The following is a 16,901-nucleotide window of genomic DNA, read 5'->3' as shown; positions in this document are numbered from 1 at the left end:
CATGAGCTGCTGTGACTAGTCTTGTGTGTTGAGATTTCTGCCACGGTCATTGACGAACACTCTGTTATCAGTTTGTCCTTTCTATAAAGGACAAAATATTGAATTTGGGATATACCTTATTAGTATAGCAATCATTTGCAAAGTAAGTTTACATAGATTTCATGGGCCTGTATAATTAAAGCCCCACAGTTTATTTTATTTAAAATATTGGTTATGCCACCTTTCCACCCAACTTTATGTCCCCAAGGTGGTATTATTTAGTTGAGTTTATTTTGGTTTATTTACTTTTTTAAAAACTCTATTTACTATATATATAAGAGGGGGAGCAGAGCATGAATGAATGTCATATTTTGCTTCTATGCCAGTGGTCGCCAATTCATTATCCATTGCTTGTGGTCCACCCAGAAAGCAATCTGCTTCAGGATAACTGTGTGTCATTTGAGATTAATGGTTCTTAATGGTCGTTGACCGCAAACAAGTAAATGAAATGTCCTTTCAGATTCTTAAAGGACTTGTACAGAATCTCATACCCAATGTGACCAAATTTGTGTTCACGCCTTTAGGTTTTGCTTATCTGAAACCAGTTGCCCACAGGAAGATCATTTCCCACCAAATCTTTGCGTGAAAGTTAACGGGAAACCATGTAGCTTACCCGTGAGTATCTCTAGGAATGTAATCAATCAAAAGAGTTTATTGTCTATAGCTACAGGCCGTCACAATTCACCAAACATTGACTAATCAACAATTAAGTCCCTTATCACAGTTTATATAAGTTACTAAAATTAATTAAAACTATACAGTATGCCAAACTATCCCAGGGATCACGGGATAGGAATGTGACTACTCTCATTTAAATATGCTCCCCCCCCCCGCCCCATGTGTGTTGGGATATCAGAGTAATGCTAAATTGAATCACGCCCCTCAAACCAGAGAGTGAATGGTGCTTTTGTGGTACAAAGGTGTATAATAGATGCTATGCAGGAAGAGGTAAGAGAGCTGCACTCTGGGTTCCACTTAAATGTGTCAGTTGTGTTCACACATTCCCAGTCTACTTGTGTCTAGAGCGGGACTTGGCCACCCTTGCTAGGGATCTTGCTAGGGACTTATGCATCATAAATTAGTATTACTGTCCACTGCTTGTCTTGTTACACTCTCTGAGATAGGGGAAAAACAGGATGGTATGAGAGAAGAAGGGAGGCTGAGTGGATTTTCCCATCCCTGATGGGAGATGTCAGCATGGTGTGGAAGGGGAGAGATGCTAAGCTGTGACCTTATTCAGGTCTCTTTATCCCAGCATCGGTTCCTTATTTGTAAAAGAGCAAGAAGCACTTGCTTTTGAGGGTTATTGTGCAGGCAAAGCAAATGGTAAAAGATTAAAAAGTTGCTTTTTGCATCCAGTCTAGCTGTGACAGTGACTTATGGTAATGTTCCAGGGCTATCTCCCACCAACCAAAAATGGGGTTGAACCAAAGCGACCCAGCAGACCAATCAATATCACCTCACTCGTGCGGCTCTCCACGACGGTACCAAACACAATCATTGTCTCGTGGACTGCAGAAATAGGAAGGGTGAGTAATGTATTTCCTCAAAGGGTCAGATGATAGGGAGAAGAAGAGCAAATGAATCAGTGCAGATGTAAGCTAGGCGTGCCAGTGGGGCATGGGGCGTGCACTCCTGGAGGCAGGGATCGGCAGTCCCGTCAGAACGGTATGCTTTTTTGGGGAGATCATTCAGCTTTGGTTTGTTTCTGACCAACCAGTCATGGTGGGAAGAAATACAGTCTCTGACTCTCTTTGTGCCTTTTGCTTGCCTCTGAAAGGGGCTATTTATTTATGTATCTTAGGTGTTTTATACCTTGCTTTTCCCTAAAGCAGCGTACATCATTCCACTACCTGGAAACATTTCTGTAGAGCAGAATCTTGGCTGTTAGGTCTGTGTCAGAGGGTGATGAGTACTGAACTCAGTGGCTGCTTTCATATCTTTACTCTGATTGATTAGGGAATCTAATTGCAGTATAACGACAAAAGTAAGAGAAGTAGAGAATATGAGAGGCCTAGTTAACTGGGTAGAAAAAGGATATGAAGGTTGATTCTCTAATTCCAGTCAAGCATACAGGGACTGGAAAAGGTGGTCCTGATACTATTGCGTAACTTCATGAAGTTTATAGCATCATAATGGACCGGAAGGTTGGTGACAGCAGCAGTGAGCTATTCCGCACACGTTGGATAATGCACTTCCAATCCTCTTTATAGATCATTTGGAACGGATTTTTTTGTGTGCGGAACAAAAAATCCACCTCAAACGATTGATAAAGTGCATTGAAAGTGCATTATCCAATGTGTGCGGAATCAGCCAGCATCTTCTAATACAAGTTGGACGCATGTTGGACGAAGGTCTGGAAGGCCCAAGCTTGAATCCCCATTCTGCCATAGGAGCTTGCTGGGTGACTTTGGGTCAGTCACACACACTCAGCCTAACCTACGTCTCAGGGTTGGCGTGGGGTAAATTGGAGGGGAGGAGAATGATGTAAGCTGCTTTGGATCCTAGTTGGAGAAAAAGGAAGGTGGGTATAAATTAAGTAAATAAATAATCATAAATACATGCCTATAGGAAAATCAAGAGCATTACCAATTCCCCCCCCCCCCCCCCAAATAATACATCTTAATTCCATAAACAAGAAAAAGTTTGTGGTACCATAATGCTTAATTGTCCAAATGCCGCAAAACGATTGTTTTTGCAGCAACAGAGCCACATGGATCACCCTCAAGATTCTTTTGTGCAGGTACACAACTAGAACTCTTCACCTGTGCAGCGCAAAATTTGGAACATACTCTGCAACATGTACATTACAGATTCATTGTAATGAAACTCACCATATAGCCGTAAATTTGCTAATTTCTTAGCCCTTTCTGCTTTCTTAAAAAATGAATTTTAAACTTCATGTGGGAAAATTGACTTGTTTTTGCTCTTGACGAATTGATTTGTTTCCTGTTATCTGCAGTACATCAGCATAATTAGTATTACTCAACTATTTTGCATATTGATTTTAAGCATTGTCTCCTATTGTTTACTTTGTTGAAAATCATTTATAACCCACTCATACTTCCTGCAAATTTCTAATGTCAGGAGTTTAAAAACCACTTTGCATTCCAAAGGCTGTCATCAAGAGGACCATCTTCAGCAGTTCGTAGAGCACCATTAAGGAAAAGGCTACTAGGCAAGGTTCTCTTAGGAGGGCATTTCAAGGATGGGGACCTGGTACCAAGGAGCCCCCTCCCCAACTTTGCTACTCATTGTCCTTCACATGGCTAGGATTCCAGGAGCTAGATCTTTGGCTGTGATTATATGGAATGAGGGAACATTCCATGAGATAGTGGTCCCAAAGCATTTGAGGATTTAAAAGTAACAGCCAGCACTTTGAATTGGGCTAAACCCTAAGCGGTAATCAGCAAAAGCAACTGAAAACTAGGAATTACTTCTCCTGGCAGCTTGCCTCTGCCAGCCACGTTTGGGGCTTTCAGTTTCCCACCACACTTCAAAGGTAGCCCCACTGGATATTTCTGTCCCGGAAGAACTACTGGTGGCAACTTAGCTGCAGCCACTTTTAGGCTATCTGGGAGCAGTAATGGACCCTGGAATATTCTCAAGTAGGACTTTCAGAAGTAGTGCAACTCCATGTAGTGAAAAGCTATAATAACATCACTATGCGAGTCATGTTCCTAACCATGACTTCCACTGGATTAATGTTCGACTTGCTTGCCCCTATCCATTCCCTTATTGATCTCTGATTTATTCAGGGTTAGACTGAAATAAGAGAGAGAGAGAGAGAGAGAGAGAGAGAGAGAGAGAGAGAGAGAGAGAGAGTTGGGGCGTTATCTGTATACTGATGGCAAAGAAACATCCCCAAGTGAAGATACGGGGATGTCAGGTTCATGGCTATCAGTGTGCAGATAGAACCTTGTAGCACCCTAAAGACCAAAAAGGTTATGGGGTGGAGCAGTGGTCCCCCAACACCAGCTTCTGAGATCTTCCTTCCAGGAAGGCATGGAGACACCGTAAAGTAGAGTCACCAACCCTGGGCAGTCTTGTACACGAAGTTGTCCCCGATTCCTCAGGCACAAACTCTATTAATATGAAACAGAATTGTGTAAGGGGTTACCCCAATGAATTTTACCCATAGCTTTCAAAATCTGAAAAAGGGTTACATTGCTGTTTGGCGATAGAAGTTGATTTTATCTTCTCTGTTTTCCCCCTCCAGAATTATTCTATGGCAGTCTACCTTGTAAAACAGCTGTCTTCTACAGTGTTGCTGCAGAGATTACGAGCAAAAGGCATAAGGAATCCTGACCATTCAAGAGCACTAAGTATGTCTGCTATGTGCTAATGCCTATTGTTAAAAAAGAGAGACACGTTAAAGAGAGAAACACCTTTGCATTGTACAGGCTGGCTGGCTGGGCAGTGTTTCTTTCCTGCAGCTGGGAACACAGCTGCTGTGCTTGCACGCGGTGAAGACTTGAAATGTTAAAGGTTTCTAGAGGAAGGGACAGGCTGTGCACGTTCTCCACTCTGGGGAAACTCTTAGAGAGTTGCACTGTCAAATGAGCCCCAGTGTTATAGAGCCAACCCCTATAGCTTCTTAGCAGAATGAGAAACTGCACCTGCCTATGGAGGCTTGAATTGAAGAGTTCTACGCTTCCAGGCTTTGTTGGTGATCACAGTAGTTGGGGACCAAGTGTGGGGGTGGGTGCATTGTGGGTTGGTGTGCTGCTGCTAAGCCCTTCTCCCCTTCCCCCCAAGACAGCCTCTTTTTTGCCTTCAGTCTCTCTCACTCCTCCCATCTAGGGAGCTCGTGCCCTCCTTTGGTTGTCAGCAACTAGCAAACAAAGGGCTACCCCCGCCAAACGATTCAATCAAAGAGGGAAACCCGCAAGGGTTAAATATGCTATATTCAATATTTATCCAGCAGTTTTGTATATTCAGAAACGCTTATAATACAAACTTGCTACAATACAATAGAAACTTATACCGAATGAACCTTCAAAGCAAAATAACCAGTGTCTGTTCAGTATCTTCATGAACGCAGCTCATACAGTCCAAAAATCAGGTGTGTAGACAGTGCATACGGGGGCAGAAGTACCCCTCACTGAAATCCACTTCGACGCAATAGCCACTCGGTCGAATGGAAGAGACTCGCCCAATCTGGGGCTGGCTGAAACACAGATTTCGTCCAACGCCTCGTTAGGGGCGTCTATCTCCACTGTTTTTTATTCTCAGAAGCACACGTCTTTTACATCTAAAAATAAACAAACCTTTATACAAACCAAAATACAGTGTCTGCCCCACTGAGTTTACTTACAAACTGCCTAAGGACTTACATGTGCATTCACCTCAAAGTATTCTTAATCCATAGACCATTGGTTGCCAGCTTAGTTCTTCTTTACCCACAGGGAATGGTTGGCGCTAATGCTTGGGGGGTCTTTCTGCTCCTCCGTTGGGCAGCTGATCTGGAGACTTACAGTGTGGCAGGCCATTTGCTTCTGGCCGTATTGTTGGCCCCCTTCTAACAACTAACGTTTTCCCTTATTGAGAGATCTTGCTAGTGTCATTGTTCAGTCTGCTTGAGCTGCTGCGTGTGTATTCATGGTACTTCTCCTTTTGTTTTGTTTTATTCTTGCGTTTCTATTATAGTCAAAGAAAAACTGACAGCTGATCCCGACAGCGAAATAGCAACAACCAGTTTGAGAGTCTCTCTTCTATGTCCAGTAAGTGGAACTTCCCTAAAGTAACTTCTCTGTAATGTGGGTTAATTTCTGTATCGATGCCAACTTGAAGATCTAATTAGCATTAGCATTAATTAGCATTAATTAGCATTAAAAGTTTAAAGCCGAATCCAAAGTGTCAAGGCAGGCAACATCTTTCAAAGCTCTGGCCAGTTATTTGTTTGATATCTAACATGAAAACGGCGCAAGTTCTTTAAAGGCCTGGCTATTGGCAGTGTGTAGTTTTGATATCTTAATAGGTCACAGTTTGTGTATGTGTTTAGTTTTCTTGTTTTTCGGGGGGAAAAAAATACTCTGAGCTCTGCCTGTTAAGCTTTTAAGAAATCTGTCCATCCTCAGAACAAATGATGGACCTGTTTCGGGCCGAAATTTGTAACTGGCTACATCATCTTGTGACAAGGGAAAATAATCAGTATGAATGAAGGCTGCCGATCTTTGCCATTTGTTACTGCTCATGTTCCTGAAACTGTAGAGTTTTTCTGTAGCGATGGCAGAAATGCTTATTTTATAAATCCAAGCTGGGCTTTTTTTCTGGGAGAAGAGGTGGCGGAACTCAGTGGGTTGCCCTAGGAGAAAATGGTCACATGGCTGGTGGCCCCACCCCCTGATCTCCAGACAGAGGGGAGTTTAGATTGCTCTCCGAGTGCAATCTCAACTCCCCTCTGTCTGGAGATCAGGGGGCGGGGCCACCAGCCATGTGACCATTTTCAAGAGGTTCCGGAACTCCGTTCCACCGCGTTCCTGCTGAAAAAAAGCCCTGAATCCAAGTATCCATGAAGAAAAGCATTTGCAGCCCTAACATCTAAAAGAAAACAAGGGGGTATAAAATTGTGCTTTTACGGAGAGACCCTGCACGGGTTTTGTTTGTTTTGCCGGTTCATCTGCTCTCTCCTTTGTCCCTCCATGGATATACCAGAGAGCATGACCTTATGAATTTGTCAGACATATCCGTCCATTATGATGGTTATGGCAGCTTGCCATTGAATGCTTAACAGAGCTATAAATATAGGGAAGGCTAAAGGTCCTATCAGGTTGAAACTTTCCCCTTTTATCGAGGTATTACATGTGCTCGGGGGTAGCATGTGGTTTTGCAACTTCTGGGTCTGAACAGCAAAGATCTCTCTCTCTAGTCCTGCTTCCTTCTCATGGGAGCTGTCATGTGGACAGAGAGCACAAATGAAAAGGGAAGTACTGCTATCTAGAAGAGAGGAATTCAGAGCAGAGAGAAAATGCAGTTGGGGCAGGTAGAAGGATGAAGGTTAGTGGCAAGGTTGCCAAAGAGTTGTTCCGTATATTGCCTTCTGCTGTTGGTTGGCCTCGTCTTCCTGCCATTTGGTGTTGTCATGTTGGTATTTTAAATGAGGAGCAGGCAGGGAAGCGAACATACAAGCTGGTTTGCTTGATACAAAACGTTGCAATGTAATCATTAGCGTTGACCATTTCCACAGGAGGAGAAGGAGGTTCTGAAAGATGAAACCTGTGAACACAGAGACTCTCAAAGTAGTGCTGCATTTTATGGGTTTTGCCATAGGGCTGCGTTCTGGTGTTAAACGCCGTTCCCACCAATGTCTTGATTACGGCAGCTGGCAAGGCAACACAAGAGATGCTGCAGACTTTGCAATTAACATTCAAACAGACTTTGTTTGAAACACGTTTTTTTGTCAAGTTGAGCCTCTTACTTGATCGTGTTGAAGATTTGGTTGCCATTTAAGATGAACAGTTTTGTATCTGTGCGAGGGCAACCTTCACAGCAGCTGGCTGGGTGGCTGCTGATTACGTGTGCTTGATTGCTATGCTCTGGCTCATCATGGGGTGGCCCTTTTAAAAACCGCCAGATTGGAAGCGGTTAAATTAGGACCTGGAAGACGTGGATTCAAATCTCCCTACCCTGCCATAGCTTGCTGGGTGCACTGAGCCAGCTGACCTATTTCATAGGGCTGTAAGGACAAAATAGCGACTCTCATATATCCTTGGAAGGGAAGGATTAAAAACATACAGAAATCAAAATACAGAAATGTACTACTTTTGCATTGTTGGTGGCATTGTTCCATTTCCTCCTCTTCACTTGCTCTCCGCTGCTTTAGGAACATTTCCTTTCCTTCTTTGCTTTTGTATTCCCCAAAGGTATGCACCTCCTCATTCGAAAGAGCCTTGGTCAATTTCATTTTGAGCTCCTAGCCTTGGTGCTGTACTCCCATACAAACTCATATAACCAGCGCTCTCCCAGTGAGTTGAAAGTGAAACAGACTAATGTTTTGGTCAGTTTCATTTTGAGCGCACTTGGTGAGCACACCTAGTGTATTAGTTGACAATCACACCCAGGGTACCAGGCTAAAGGTTTGCTTAAATAGCTGAAAACGAAGGTCAGCTTTATTTTCAGTACAGTGGAGAGACACAAGACAGTGTGTCTTGTAAGCTGATTCCCCACCCCCCAGGCAGAAAACGTTTTTTTTTTTCCTTCTGGTGGGTGGGTGCTGAAGGGGTGGGTGAGGGGGACAGCGGGGGCTGAAGCACTGCCAGGCCACACATGGACATAGTGTTTGGTTATGATCCAAGTCCAGGCATTTTTGATTGTACAAAGACACCCCCCCCCAAAAAACCCAGTTTTTGAATGTTTGCAACAAATGGTGGTTTGAATAGTGAGTTAATTGAATATCCTTGGAGTAGCTGAGCTGGTGACATTGATCTCTTTTGGGGGAAGGTGAATGCCTATGTTCAGACAGAAGGTGGCAGCCTGCTGCTGTCGGATGCGCCTTGGGTCTCTTGGCTTCACTAGAGTTGCATGCTTTGAAAAATACTTATTTTAAGTAGAAATACCTTTTTTTTAACACAACAGCATTTTCCTGCATTTCTTGTACAAAAAAAAGAATAGTGTTTTTATTGACAGTTGTTTTTTCTTTTTAAAGCTTGGTAAAATGCGGCTGGCGATACCTTGCAGGTCCCTGACCTGTTCACACCTGCAATGTTTTGATGCAACTTTGTATATTCAAATGAATGAGAAGAAGCCCACATGGGTCTGCCCTGTGTGTGATAAGAAGGCCCCCTACGAACACCTCATAATTGACGGGTGAGTAACTTTTGGAAGTCAAACACAAGCTGGGATAAGGAAGTGGGGGAGATACCGTGATCACGAAGGTGCATTTCCCAGGGTGAGGCTCATTCGTTGCACTCTGGGTGTACGGTTTCCCCAAATGCGGGAAACTTGACTGCATAATTTGCAGTGGTAGTGAAGTGGGTGCAGTCTGAAGATACTTTTGGCCTTAGCAGGGTGTTTGAGCTCCATTCTGTCTTGCTCTTGCACTGGGTGAAGTCTTTTCATGGCACTTACCCACATGTGTACATTTGAAGTTCAGATCTACTTTTTAAAAATTACCTAGTGGTGATTTCTGGTGAGAGAATAAATGAGATTCATATCTTAAACCACTGCAATTTTTTCGCCCTAGGTTTCAGGTGCTGACTCTTCTCTGATGCATCTAAAGTTCCTATATCTTCCTAATACGTCCTCACCTTTTCACAGGTTGTTCATGGAAATCTTGAAGTATTGCACAGATTGTGATGAAATTCAGTTCAAAGAAGATGGTTCGTGGGCACCTATGAGATCAAAAAAAGAGACCCAAGAGGTGATGTCATCTTTTAACGGAGTGGAAGGTAAGTGCCAAGTCAGTTTGCGGAACAGTAGCCCTTACCTTCTCATCTTTCTTTCTTCCCTTTGTTCTGACTGGTGATTTTGCTTGTTTGGTAATTGCGCGCCGTCTTATATTCATCTTCTTAATGCATTGCTGCACTTCAGGTTTGGAATGTCACAGTTTGGCTCGTCCCTTTCTAGGCTGTTTAAGTTCTTCTGTGGACCATCAAGTGTCTTCGCATCAGCAGTCAAACAAGAATAAGAAAGTCGAGGTGATTGACTTAACCATTGACAGCTCTTCTGAGGAAGAGGAGGAAGAACCGTCTGTCAAGAGGAACTGCCCTTCCCTGTCCCCTGCATCACCCATTAACAACAAGAGGTGAGGAAATGGAGGAAGCGGCAGCGGTTGCAGGAACTGTATTGGCCGCATGTGACTTGTTTCTGGAGCTGGCTGCTGCTCAGTGGCAATTCATGGGTCATAAAACCCGTTCCTTTTAAAAACATAGCATTGGGGTATCAAAACAATTGGGGTATCACAGTGATAAAGGAGGTTCTTACGGCAAAGAAATCCTTTTTTTTTGGTAAGTATTTAAGATAATTGGCTTGAGTAAGTGTGGCTTTTGGACTGACAAATTATTAGGGCCGTTGTGGGATGACACACCTGAAACTGTCTGTAAGATGGTTAGTTTGCCACAGTGTAGTTGATCTCTCTGTGTGTAATAGATAATTGTGTTTTTGTTTCGCAAATAACGCAGCACTGCAATTTCCCACTTCAAAACTCAGGCTGTAAAGATAAAATTATTTTGACCTCAAGCCTTTTTTTGGTGAAGCTGCTTGAGTGAGTGTTGCCATTGCTGCCTTTGGCTCAGGTTCCCTGTTCGTGGAGATCCAGACCATTGGCCTTGGCTCATGTCAGCTCGGAGAGTTGAACCTGCAGCCTTTAGGAATGCCCTCTCCAGTATCCTAATCAGATGATTATTGCAGTCACGTCCATCAAAGAGGAGGCTTGCAACTGGCTGTTCGCCTGATTATCTCGGGCAAATAAAAATTGCCTCCAGGTGAAATCTCCCCCCAGTTGCAGAAATGAAGTCATGTGGTACAGCTGAAGAGTTATGGCATAAAAAGTTGGGGGGGGGGGGGGCGTTACACCATCCCTTTCGAAGTCAGCTATGAAGCTGGGAGAGAAAAGTGTTTGTGGCTTTTAAGCTACCGGCTCTGTGGCTGGCTGCTGCAGGGCAAACTTGGTCTCTAGTAAATTTCCACGTTCAGCAGAAATGTGGGGAGTTGAATGGGGAGCAGGAAGTGCGGGTCAAAAGATGTGGTCCAAAAAAGAAGGGAATCTAGGAGTTATTTCTGATGCTTGAGTAAAAGATCTGGCTCCCTGCAAACATTTGCGGCTAAGCTTGATGTGAAGGAGGCGTCTTTTTGGAAACACGGTTGATAGCAAATCCATTGCTTTGAATGTCTGTAGAATTCAGCCTGCTCTCCCAGATACCTTGTGGCTTTAAAACTCAGACTTATTTTTCCCCCCCTTCTTCTTAGCATTTTAAGTCTCCAGCACCAAGCATCTCCTGTTTCAAGAACTCCAAGCCTTCCAGCGGTGGACACCAGCTATATAAACACCTCACTTATACAAGAGTACAGGCACCCGTTTCATATGACACCCATGCCTTATGACCTCCAAGGTGGGCTCCTGGCTCTCATTAGTCGAGCGTAACGGGATAGACAGAGCTGCTCAGTCCTGCCACTGGACTCAGATTGACAGAGGCCTTGCTCCTGCTGCCCTTTATCACTAGAGCTGTTGGCAAGTACTACTAGCCTGAAATCTTCTGTGTTTGAAGTAACACAGAAGTAACCCTTTTCAGTAGAAATCAATGGCACTCAACCGAACTACATATTATATGTAGCGGTGTGAATCTTTCCCCCAACAACTAGGTGTGTGTGGTGTGTGTATGGTGTGTGTGAGAACGAACAAGAACACGCAGTTAGTTCAGTGGGAGACTAGGACGATGCATTTGTGTGAGCAGGGGGGGATGTTGCATAAACCTTTCTCTGGCAAACATTTGTTTGCTCAGAATTGTAGACTTGGAGACAAAGATGTGTCCCTAGGGTAGAACCAGATGACTGGGGACATGCAGCCGTGCTGTGACTGAAATTGACTGGGGGTGTGTGGTCATCTATTACCTTGAGCCTCTTCCAGTGTTAGCACCTCCCATAGTTGTATGAAAATTGGGGACAAGCAGAGAGGGTGATGATACCAAGTTTATTGTGTGGTTTACAGATTGCATTTACCAAGTGGTGGTCTTGCTTTTTTGGTTTCACACCGCCCCCCCCCCCTTACCGGGAACTGATCGGTTCCCTAAAATATATATCGAAAAATAAATTTCCAAGTTTATGATGAAGGCTCCATTGGACGGACTGCTGCCTCTTGGCCTCCCCCCACCACGTAGGCCTTGATCTGGCCTTGAAATGCATGCCGCTCAGGTTTAAGCTCTTTGTCCTGTGGGGGAGGTTTGGGAAATACTGCAACTTGAGACCATTGACCTTTTTTTAAATGTTGCTTTCCACAGGGTTGGACTTCTTTCCTTTCTTGTCAGGAGACAATCAGGTAAGCAGTTGATAGTAAGGAACAAATAAGGTGAACAAATTAAATTACTAGAATAATTTATTCCAGCATAGGTACTCATAATAAGGGAGATCTAGAAATTGTTCACAGTTCACATTACAAGATAGTGTCAAAAAGACTGGGTTCAGGCAGATGGTTAAAGAGTAAAAGTGTGTGTTGGCTGGCTAGACCTCATGATGTGGGTCTTCCCATACAGAATGGGTTCACCTTTCTCGCCATTATTTTTACATCTTCTGAAACCATAATTCTCTCAGTCCTCCATGAGTCTCAGCCTACCTTTCCCAGGCTGTGACCCTAGAAAGCTGATCGTCTCATTGTTTTAAACTCTTGTGTCTAGCACGGACGTACCCAATTTGAGCGGGAGGGAAACCGGATTAAGCTTAAGCACATTAAACTCTCTGAATTAAACTTCTTGTAAAATGATGGCAGAACTATGCGTTGGTACCACACTTTTGTTGTGAACAGCCTTTCTGTAGTACTTTCACAGCTGCCTGTTTTTTTTTCTTCCTGTTCCAGCATTACAGCACTTCACTTCTAGCTGCTGCGGCTGCAGCCGTGTCTGCCTCCGATGATCAAGAACTCTTGCACTCGCGTTTTTTCTCCTACCCTTCATCCCAGATGTTTCTGGATCAGCTAAATGCAGGAGGGAGCGCCACGCTCCCGGCTACGAATGGCAGTAACAGCGGTAGCAACAGCAGTCTCGTGTCCTCCAACAGCCTCCGGGAGAACCACGGCCACCCTGTTGCCAACCGAAGCAGCACAGAGCCCACATCACTCTTTGGTGTCATGCCAGACATTATCTCCTTGGACTGAGTTCTGCTGAAATGGCTCTGGACTTGCTAGAGGAAAGATTTTGGGCTTCGTTTTACCTTATTTTTTGTTTAGAAATGCAGATAAGCTTTTCCTTTTTGTAGGGAAAAATATTAAGACATGTACAGAGAACAAAAAACTATATTTTCAGTTGTACTTTTGTATATAAACAGAAGATGGTTTGACTGGTAAAAGAAACAAAAAAAAATTAACAAAAACTCCCAACCTAGTTTTTTGGATACAGAAGATTTTACGCCCCCCCTGTTTGTCTGGAGTGTTCATTTTCTTTTTAAAGTTTTGACCTTTAACCGCATAACCTTTTATTTCTTTACAGTGATACTAATGGAAAAGAAATGGAGTGTTTTGAAGTTTTGAACCTGTAGGGGGACTTTTAGTTCCGAAGAAAACAGATGGCACCCAAGATACTAGAAGGAACTGCTCCCCCCTTAGGGCACAATCTGTTGGGAATGTTTTTCCACACAAACCTCATTGGAAAGAATGAGTCTCGTGCCCGTAGATTGGCTCTTCTCTTGTTTCTGCTGTAATTTAAACGCAAATTGAATTCTTCTATTTATATAAATTACACTCTCCATCCTCCACCCCAGCGTTCTCTGCTGGATGTTGCTTTTCAGAATGTTTGTTTTCTAGTTCTGAAAGTTAGTGCAGAACCGTCATATTTTTCTTCATTGGACTTCCTCCTGTTAGAGTACTATCTGGTTCTTTTCCTAGGTCAGACGTGCCAGCTCTCTTTGCCGTTAGGGATCCCTTAATGAGACAAAGGCGTTGATGAACCTTTCCGGTGGTCTTTCAACTTTTTTATATTAAAGATTCCCTTCCAAAGGTGGTCCAACAATTGTCAAATGTTTAAACTAACTATCTTCCTTCCCTGGGATTTTTGAAAATTACTTAGTTAATTTCTTCCTGTTTTCTCTTTTTTAATTGTAATGGATCAGAATAAGCCAATAACCAAAACCAAAAAGAAATAATGTGATTTCAGATCATTCTGTTTTGCATCGATTCTCTCATCAATAGTGCATTAGCTTTCTTTCTGAAGGATCTTAGAGCCTCAGGGTTCAATCCCGTGCACCTTTGCTTGAGTGAAAGATTTTTTTAAAGTTAGTGGGACTTGATTTTGAGTAAGCATGCATAGAGTTGAGCAACACCAAATGGAAACTCGTTTTTAAAAAAAAACACGATTTGAAAAGTCCTTCCCTTTCTTGCTTCAATTCTTGTGGAATATGGAAATATTTTTGGATGAGTGTAAATTCTTTCCACTGTGCCTGGCTTTGAAGTTTGTGAATGCCTCTGCCATTTTCTTCCTTTTATTTTATAGTTGAGCTGTGCAAGCTGTATTTAATTCCCCTTAATGTTTGTGGGGACTTTCCTACCATAAAATATGCATGATTTAGAAAAGTGTCTTTTCAAAGTGGCTGATTATTTAAACTGTCCCCTTTCTCGCTAAATATGAATCCTGCAAGCGGACATGAAATTATTTGTTTTTTAAGGGAATCTTCCCAATGAAAAACAGGAAAAGGAAAGTATGGAAGAGCAATTTTGATATATCCCAGAGCCTTCATTGGAGTGCACGTTTGCTTTCTGGTGTGAGATTTTTTAAATAGCTAGGTTTTAAAATCTTGAGTTTACAGAGAGATCAGAAATTAATTGGGAGGGAGGGAGAAGAAACCAGGCAGACTTTTTGTCCACCCATTTGATCAAAATTGTGTCTGATAGTTCTTTGAACCATAGCTGGAAAAGGTGGCATGTGTCTTTTTTTTTTCCGAAGCAATCTTGCATCAGAATTTTGCAGTAATAACCTCTTTTATTCACATTCAGTTTTTCGACAAATTCAGAGATCACATACTTTTTTCAGTGCTTTTTTTGTAAATGTATCCCTTTTGCCACTTAAAAGCTGAGTTGAATTTTGAAAATATTTGTTCATATGTATATGTGTGTGTGTATATATGTATTTATAGATCTGTGTGTATGTGTGTCTGTCTGATGCATGTGTATTCCATTCATGTTTGGCTGATACTTTACCATTGGCCAGTTTATAATTTATTAAATGTTAGTAAAATTTAAATAAAAGGGTAGAGAACAGGAAATCCTTTCTGAGTTCAATTTAGCTTGGTGGCATCAAAACTTACTTTTTAAAAGCAAACAACCTGGCACAAATATAGTATAGAACTTCATTAGAGGTGTGACCCAGTTACGTGCCAATTCAAAGGACCTGTGGAAATACTGAAAAGCAAAAGTGTGTGTGTTTGAGAGAGGGAGAGAGACAAGATAGCAACGTTGTTGAAATGAGAATGGTAGAATTGTTCTCATCATATCTGAGGCTTTGTACCTGCTGTTTCTGCTAAATCTATGGTAAATCCAGATATTTTTTCTACCCACAGAATGAGACAACCAAGGGATGATATACTTTTGGCTGTAATCGAGCGCTTTTAAAATCTATTTAACTGTATTGCAATGTAAGTGTGTATAACTGCACACTGCGCTATAGCCGTTGCAAGTTTTTTTTTCCAGTGGTACCAGCTGTTGTTGAGATAGTTGTTTTGATCTCTTGACCTTATCCAAACCAAGTGTGAAGCTGACTGAATAAGGACAGCCAATATTTTTGTGAGATACGCCACAGTGAGGCTGCTAGCTCTCAAGTTTCTCCTTAGACAAGAAATACTGTCACCACTGGAGGGCGCATTTGCAAGGAATATTTACCTTCTGGAAAGAGAGAAGTTAACTCATCATCAATGTTGGTCAGCCCAGAGCAGGGCCCTGAAAGCTAAGGCATAGCCGGTTAGTGTTCACTTGTCTCCTCCTAAGTCTGTAATAATAAACTCAAGCAAGGAACTTTTGAGATTCATGAAGTGCTCTGTTTCTTGGGCTCCTTGACGGCATATTTACCCAGGGTAACACAAGATCCTGGAAGAAGAGCCAGTTCTGCAGCCAACAACGGTAGCTAACATTGCTTGGCAAAATACTCAATTTTGGTTTCATCAGAAATCCCATGTAGCATAACATGTTGCTTAAACAAACACACACACAACCCACACACAAGTGTGTACATTTGATATATTGCCAAGTTTGTTTCCGTGTGACTTATTTTGGAGTTTCTTTATTTGGCCAGTTTTTGGGGGTCCTTATTTACAACAGGGGAGTGTACGTGTGAGTGTTGCTTGTATGTGTGTATGTATTTTGTACAGTCAGTTGCATAGGTGTGGTATGTATACCCACAGATGCAAGATACTTGTATAGCAGGGGGTAGAATGACTTTTTTTTCAATCACTTCTGTGGGCATTACTGGGTACATAGTTTTAAGAATAACTAAAAGCAAAACCAAAAATAATACCTTCCTAAAACTCAATCAATTGTTGCACTGTCTAGCAGTATTTTCAGAATGGCATTCCTAAGTCCCAAAGTCACTTCTTTACCTACTCAAAACACAGACCCATAAGCCTCTGGAGAATGTTATTGCTGATAGACCTTCCATTGAATTAATTTGCTTTTTTCTTTTGGCGTGGTTACCTTTTTCACTACATTAAACATTTCAATGTTTTTCATAACGCTTTATTGAAAGGGTTGTTTCTTCTTGTGTTCTTATTTTCCTTCCAACGAGAGCTTAGATTTCTACAGAGAGGCCCCGCTGTGTGCTGCTGTTAATTGTTCAAATTAACAAAAGGGAAAACAATGTATATATAAACAGAAAACTATAAAGTTATTCCATAAGCATAAATCTGTGATTCATTGCCTTAAAACTTTCTCTTAGTTTTCCATACAGCATGCCAAACAAGTTTTAAAAAGTGGCTTTTAAAAGAAATGTATAGTAGATCAATGTCAGTTTGTATAAAAGTACCAAGTGAAAATATTTATTACATGCATTGGAAAAAAATGGTTTACCCTATTGAATGTTACCTGTTTATGTAAAACATCTTTAGATGTAATAAAAAGCATTATTACATTGTCTCTTCTGAAGTAAGTTGCTGAAAAGCAGAGTTGTACTTTTATGTGTTGGGGGGGATAATGTAGGCATTTATATAGAAGATCCCTCCAGGTAATAAATACA

The 16,901-nt window shown here is 42.2% G+C and overlaps 1 protein-coding gene across 1 annotated transcript in view; it reads left to right on the top strand.

Moving 5' to 3' along the window:
* The window catches only part of PIAS1 (protein inhibitor of activated STAT 1), an 81,264-nt gene extending 64,463 nt beyond the window's left edge, over window positions 1-16,801 (top strand). The window contains exons 5-14 of the mRNA XM_055002521.1: window positions 564-654; window positions 1,434-1,568; window positions 4,259-4,364; window positions 5,689-5,762; window positions 8,687-8,847; window positions 9,298-9,428; window positions 9,607-9,784; window positions 10,948-11,090; window positions 11,976-12,013; window positions 12,548-16,801. Coding sequence (XP_054858496.1) covers window positions 564-654; window positions 1,434-1,568; window positions 4,259-4,364; window positions 5,689-5,762; window positions 8,687-8,847; window positions 9,298-9,428; window positions 9,607-9,784; window positions 10,948-11,090; window positions 11,976-12,013; window positions 12,548-12,844 — 1,354 coding nt within the window. The 3' untranslated portion in view covers window positions 12,845-16,801. The remainder of the gene's footprint in view (window positions 1-563; window positions 655-1,433; window positions 1,569-4,258; window positions 4,365-5,688; window positions 5,763-8,686; window positions 8,848-9,297; window positions 9,429-9,606; window positions 9,785-10,947; window positions 11,091-11,975; window positions 12,014-12,547) is intronic.
* The last annotated feature ends 100 nt before the right edge of the window (window positions 16,802-16,901 follow it).

This window comes from Eublepharis macularius, chromosome 18, assembly GCF_028583425.1.
Source record: "Eublepharis macularius isolate TG4126 chromosome 18, MPM_Emac_v1.0, whole genome shotgun sequence".
Taxonomy (NCBI): domain Eukaryota; kingdom Metazoa; phylum Chordata; class Lepidosauria; order Squamata; family Eublepharidae; genus Eublepharis; species Eublepharis macularius.
This window is presented reverse-complemented; position numbering and strand designations above follow the sequence as displayed.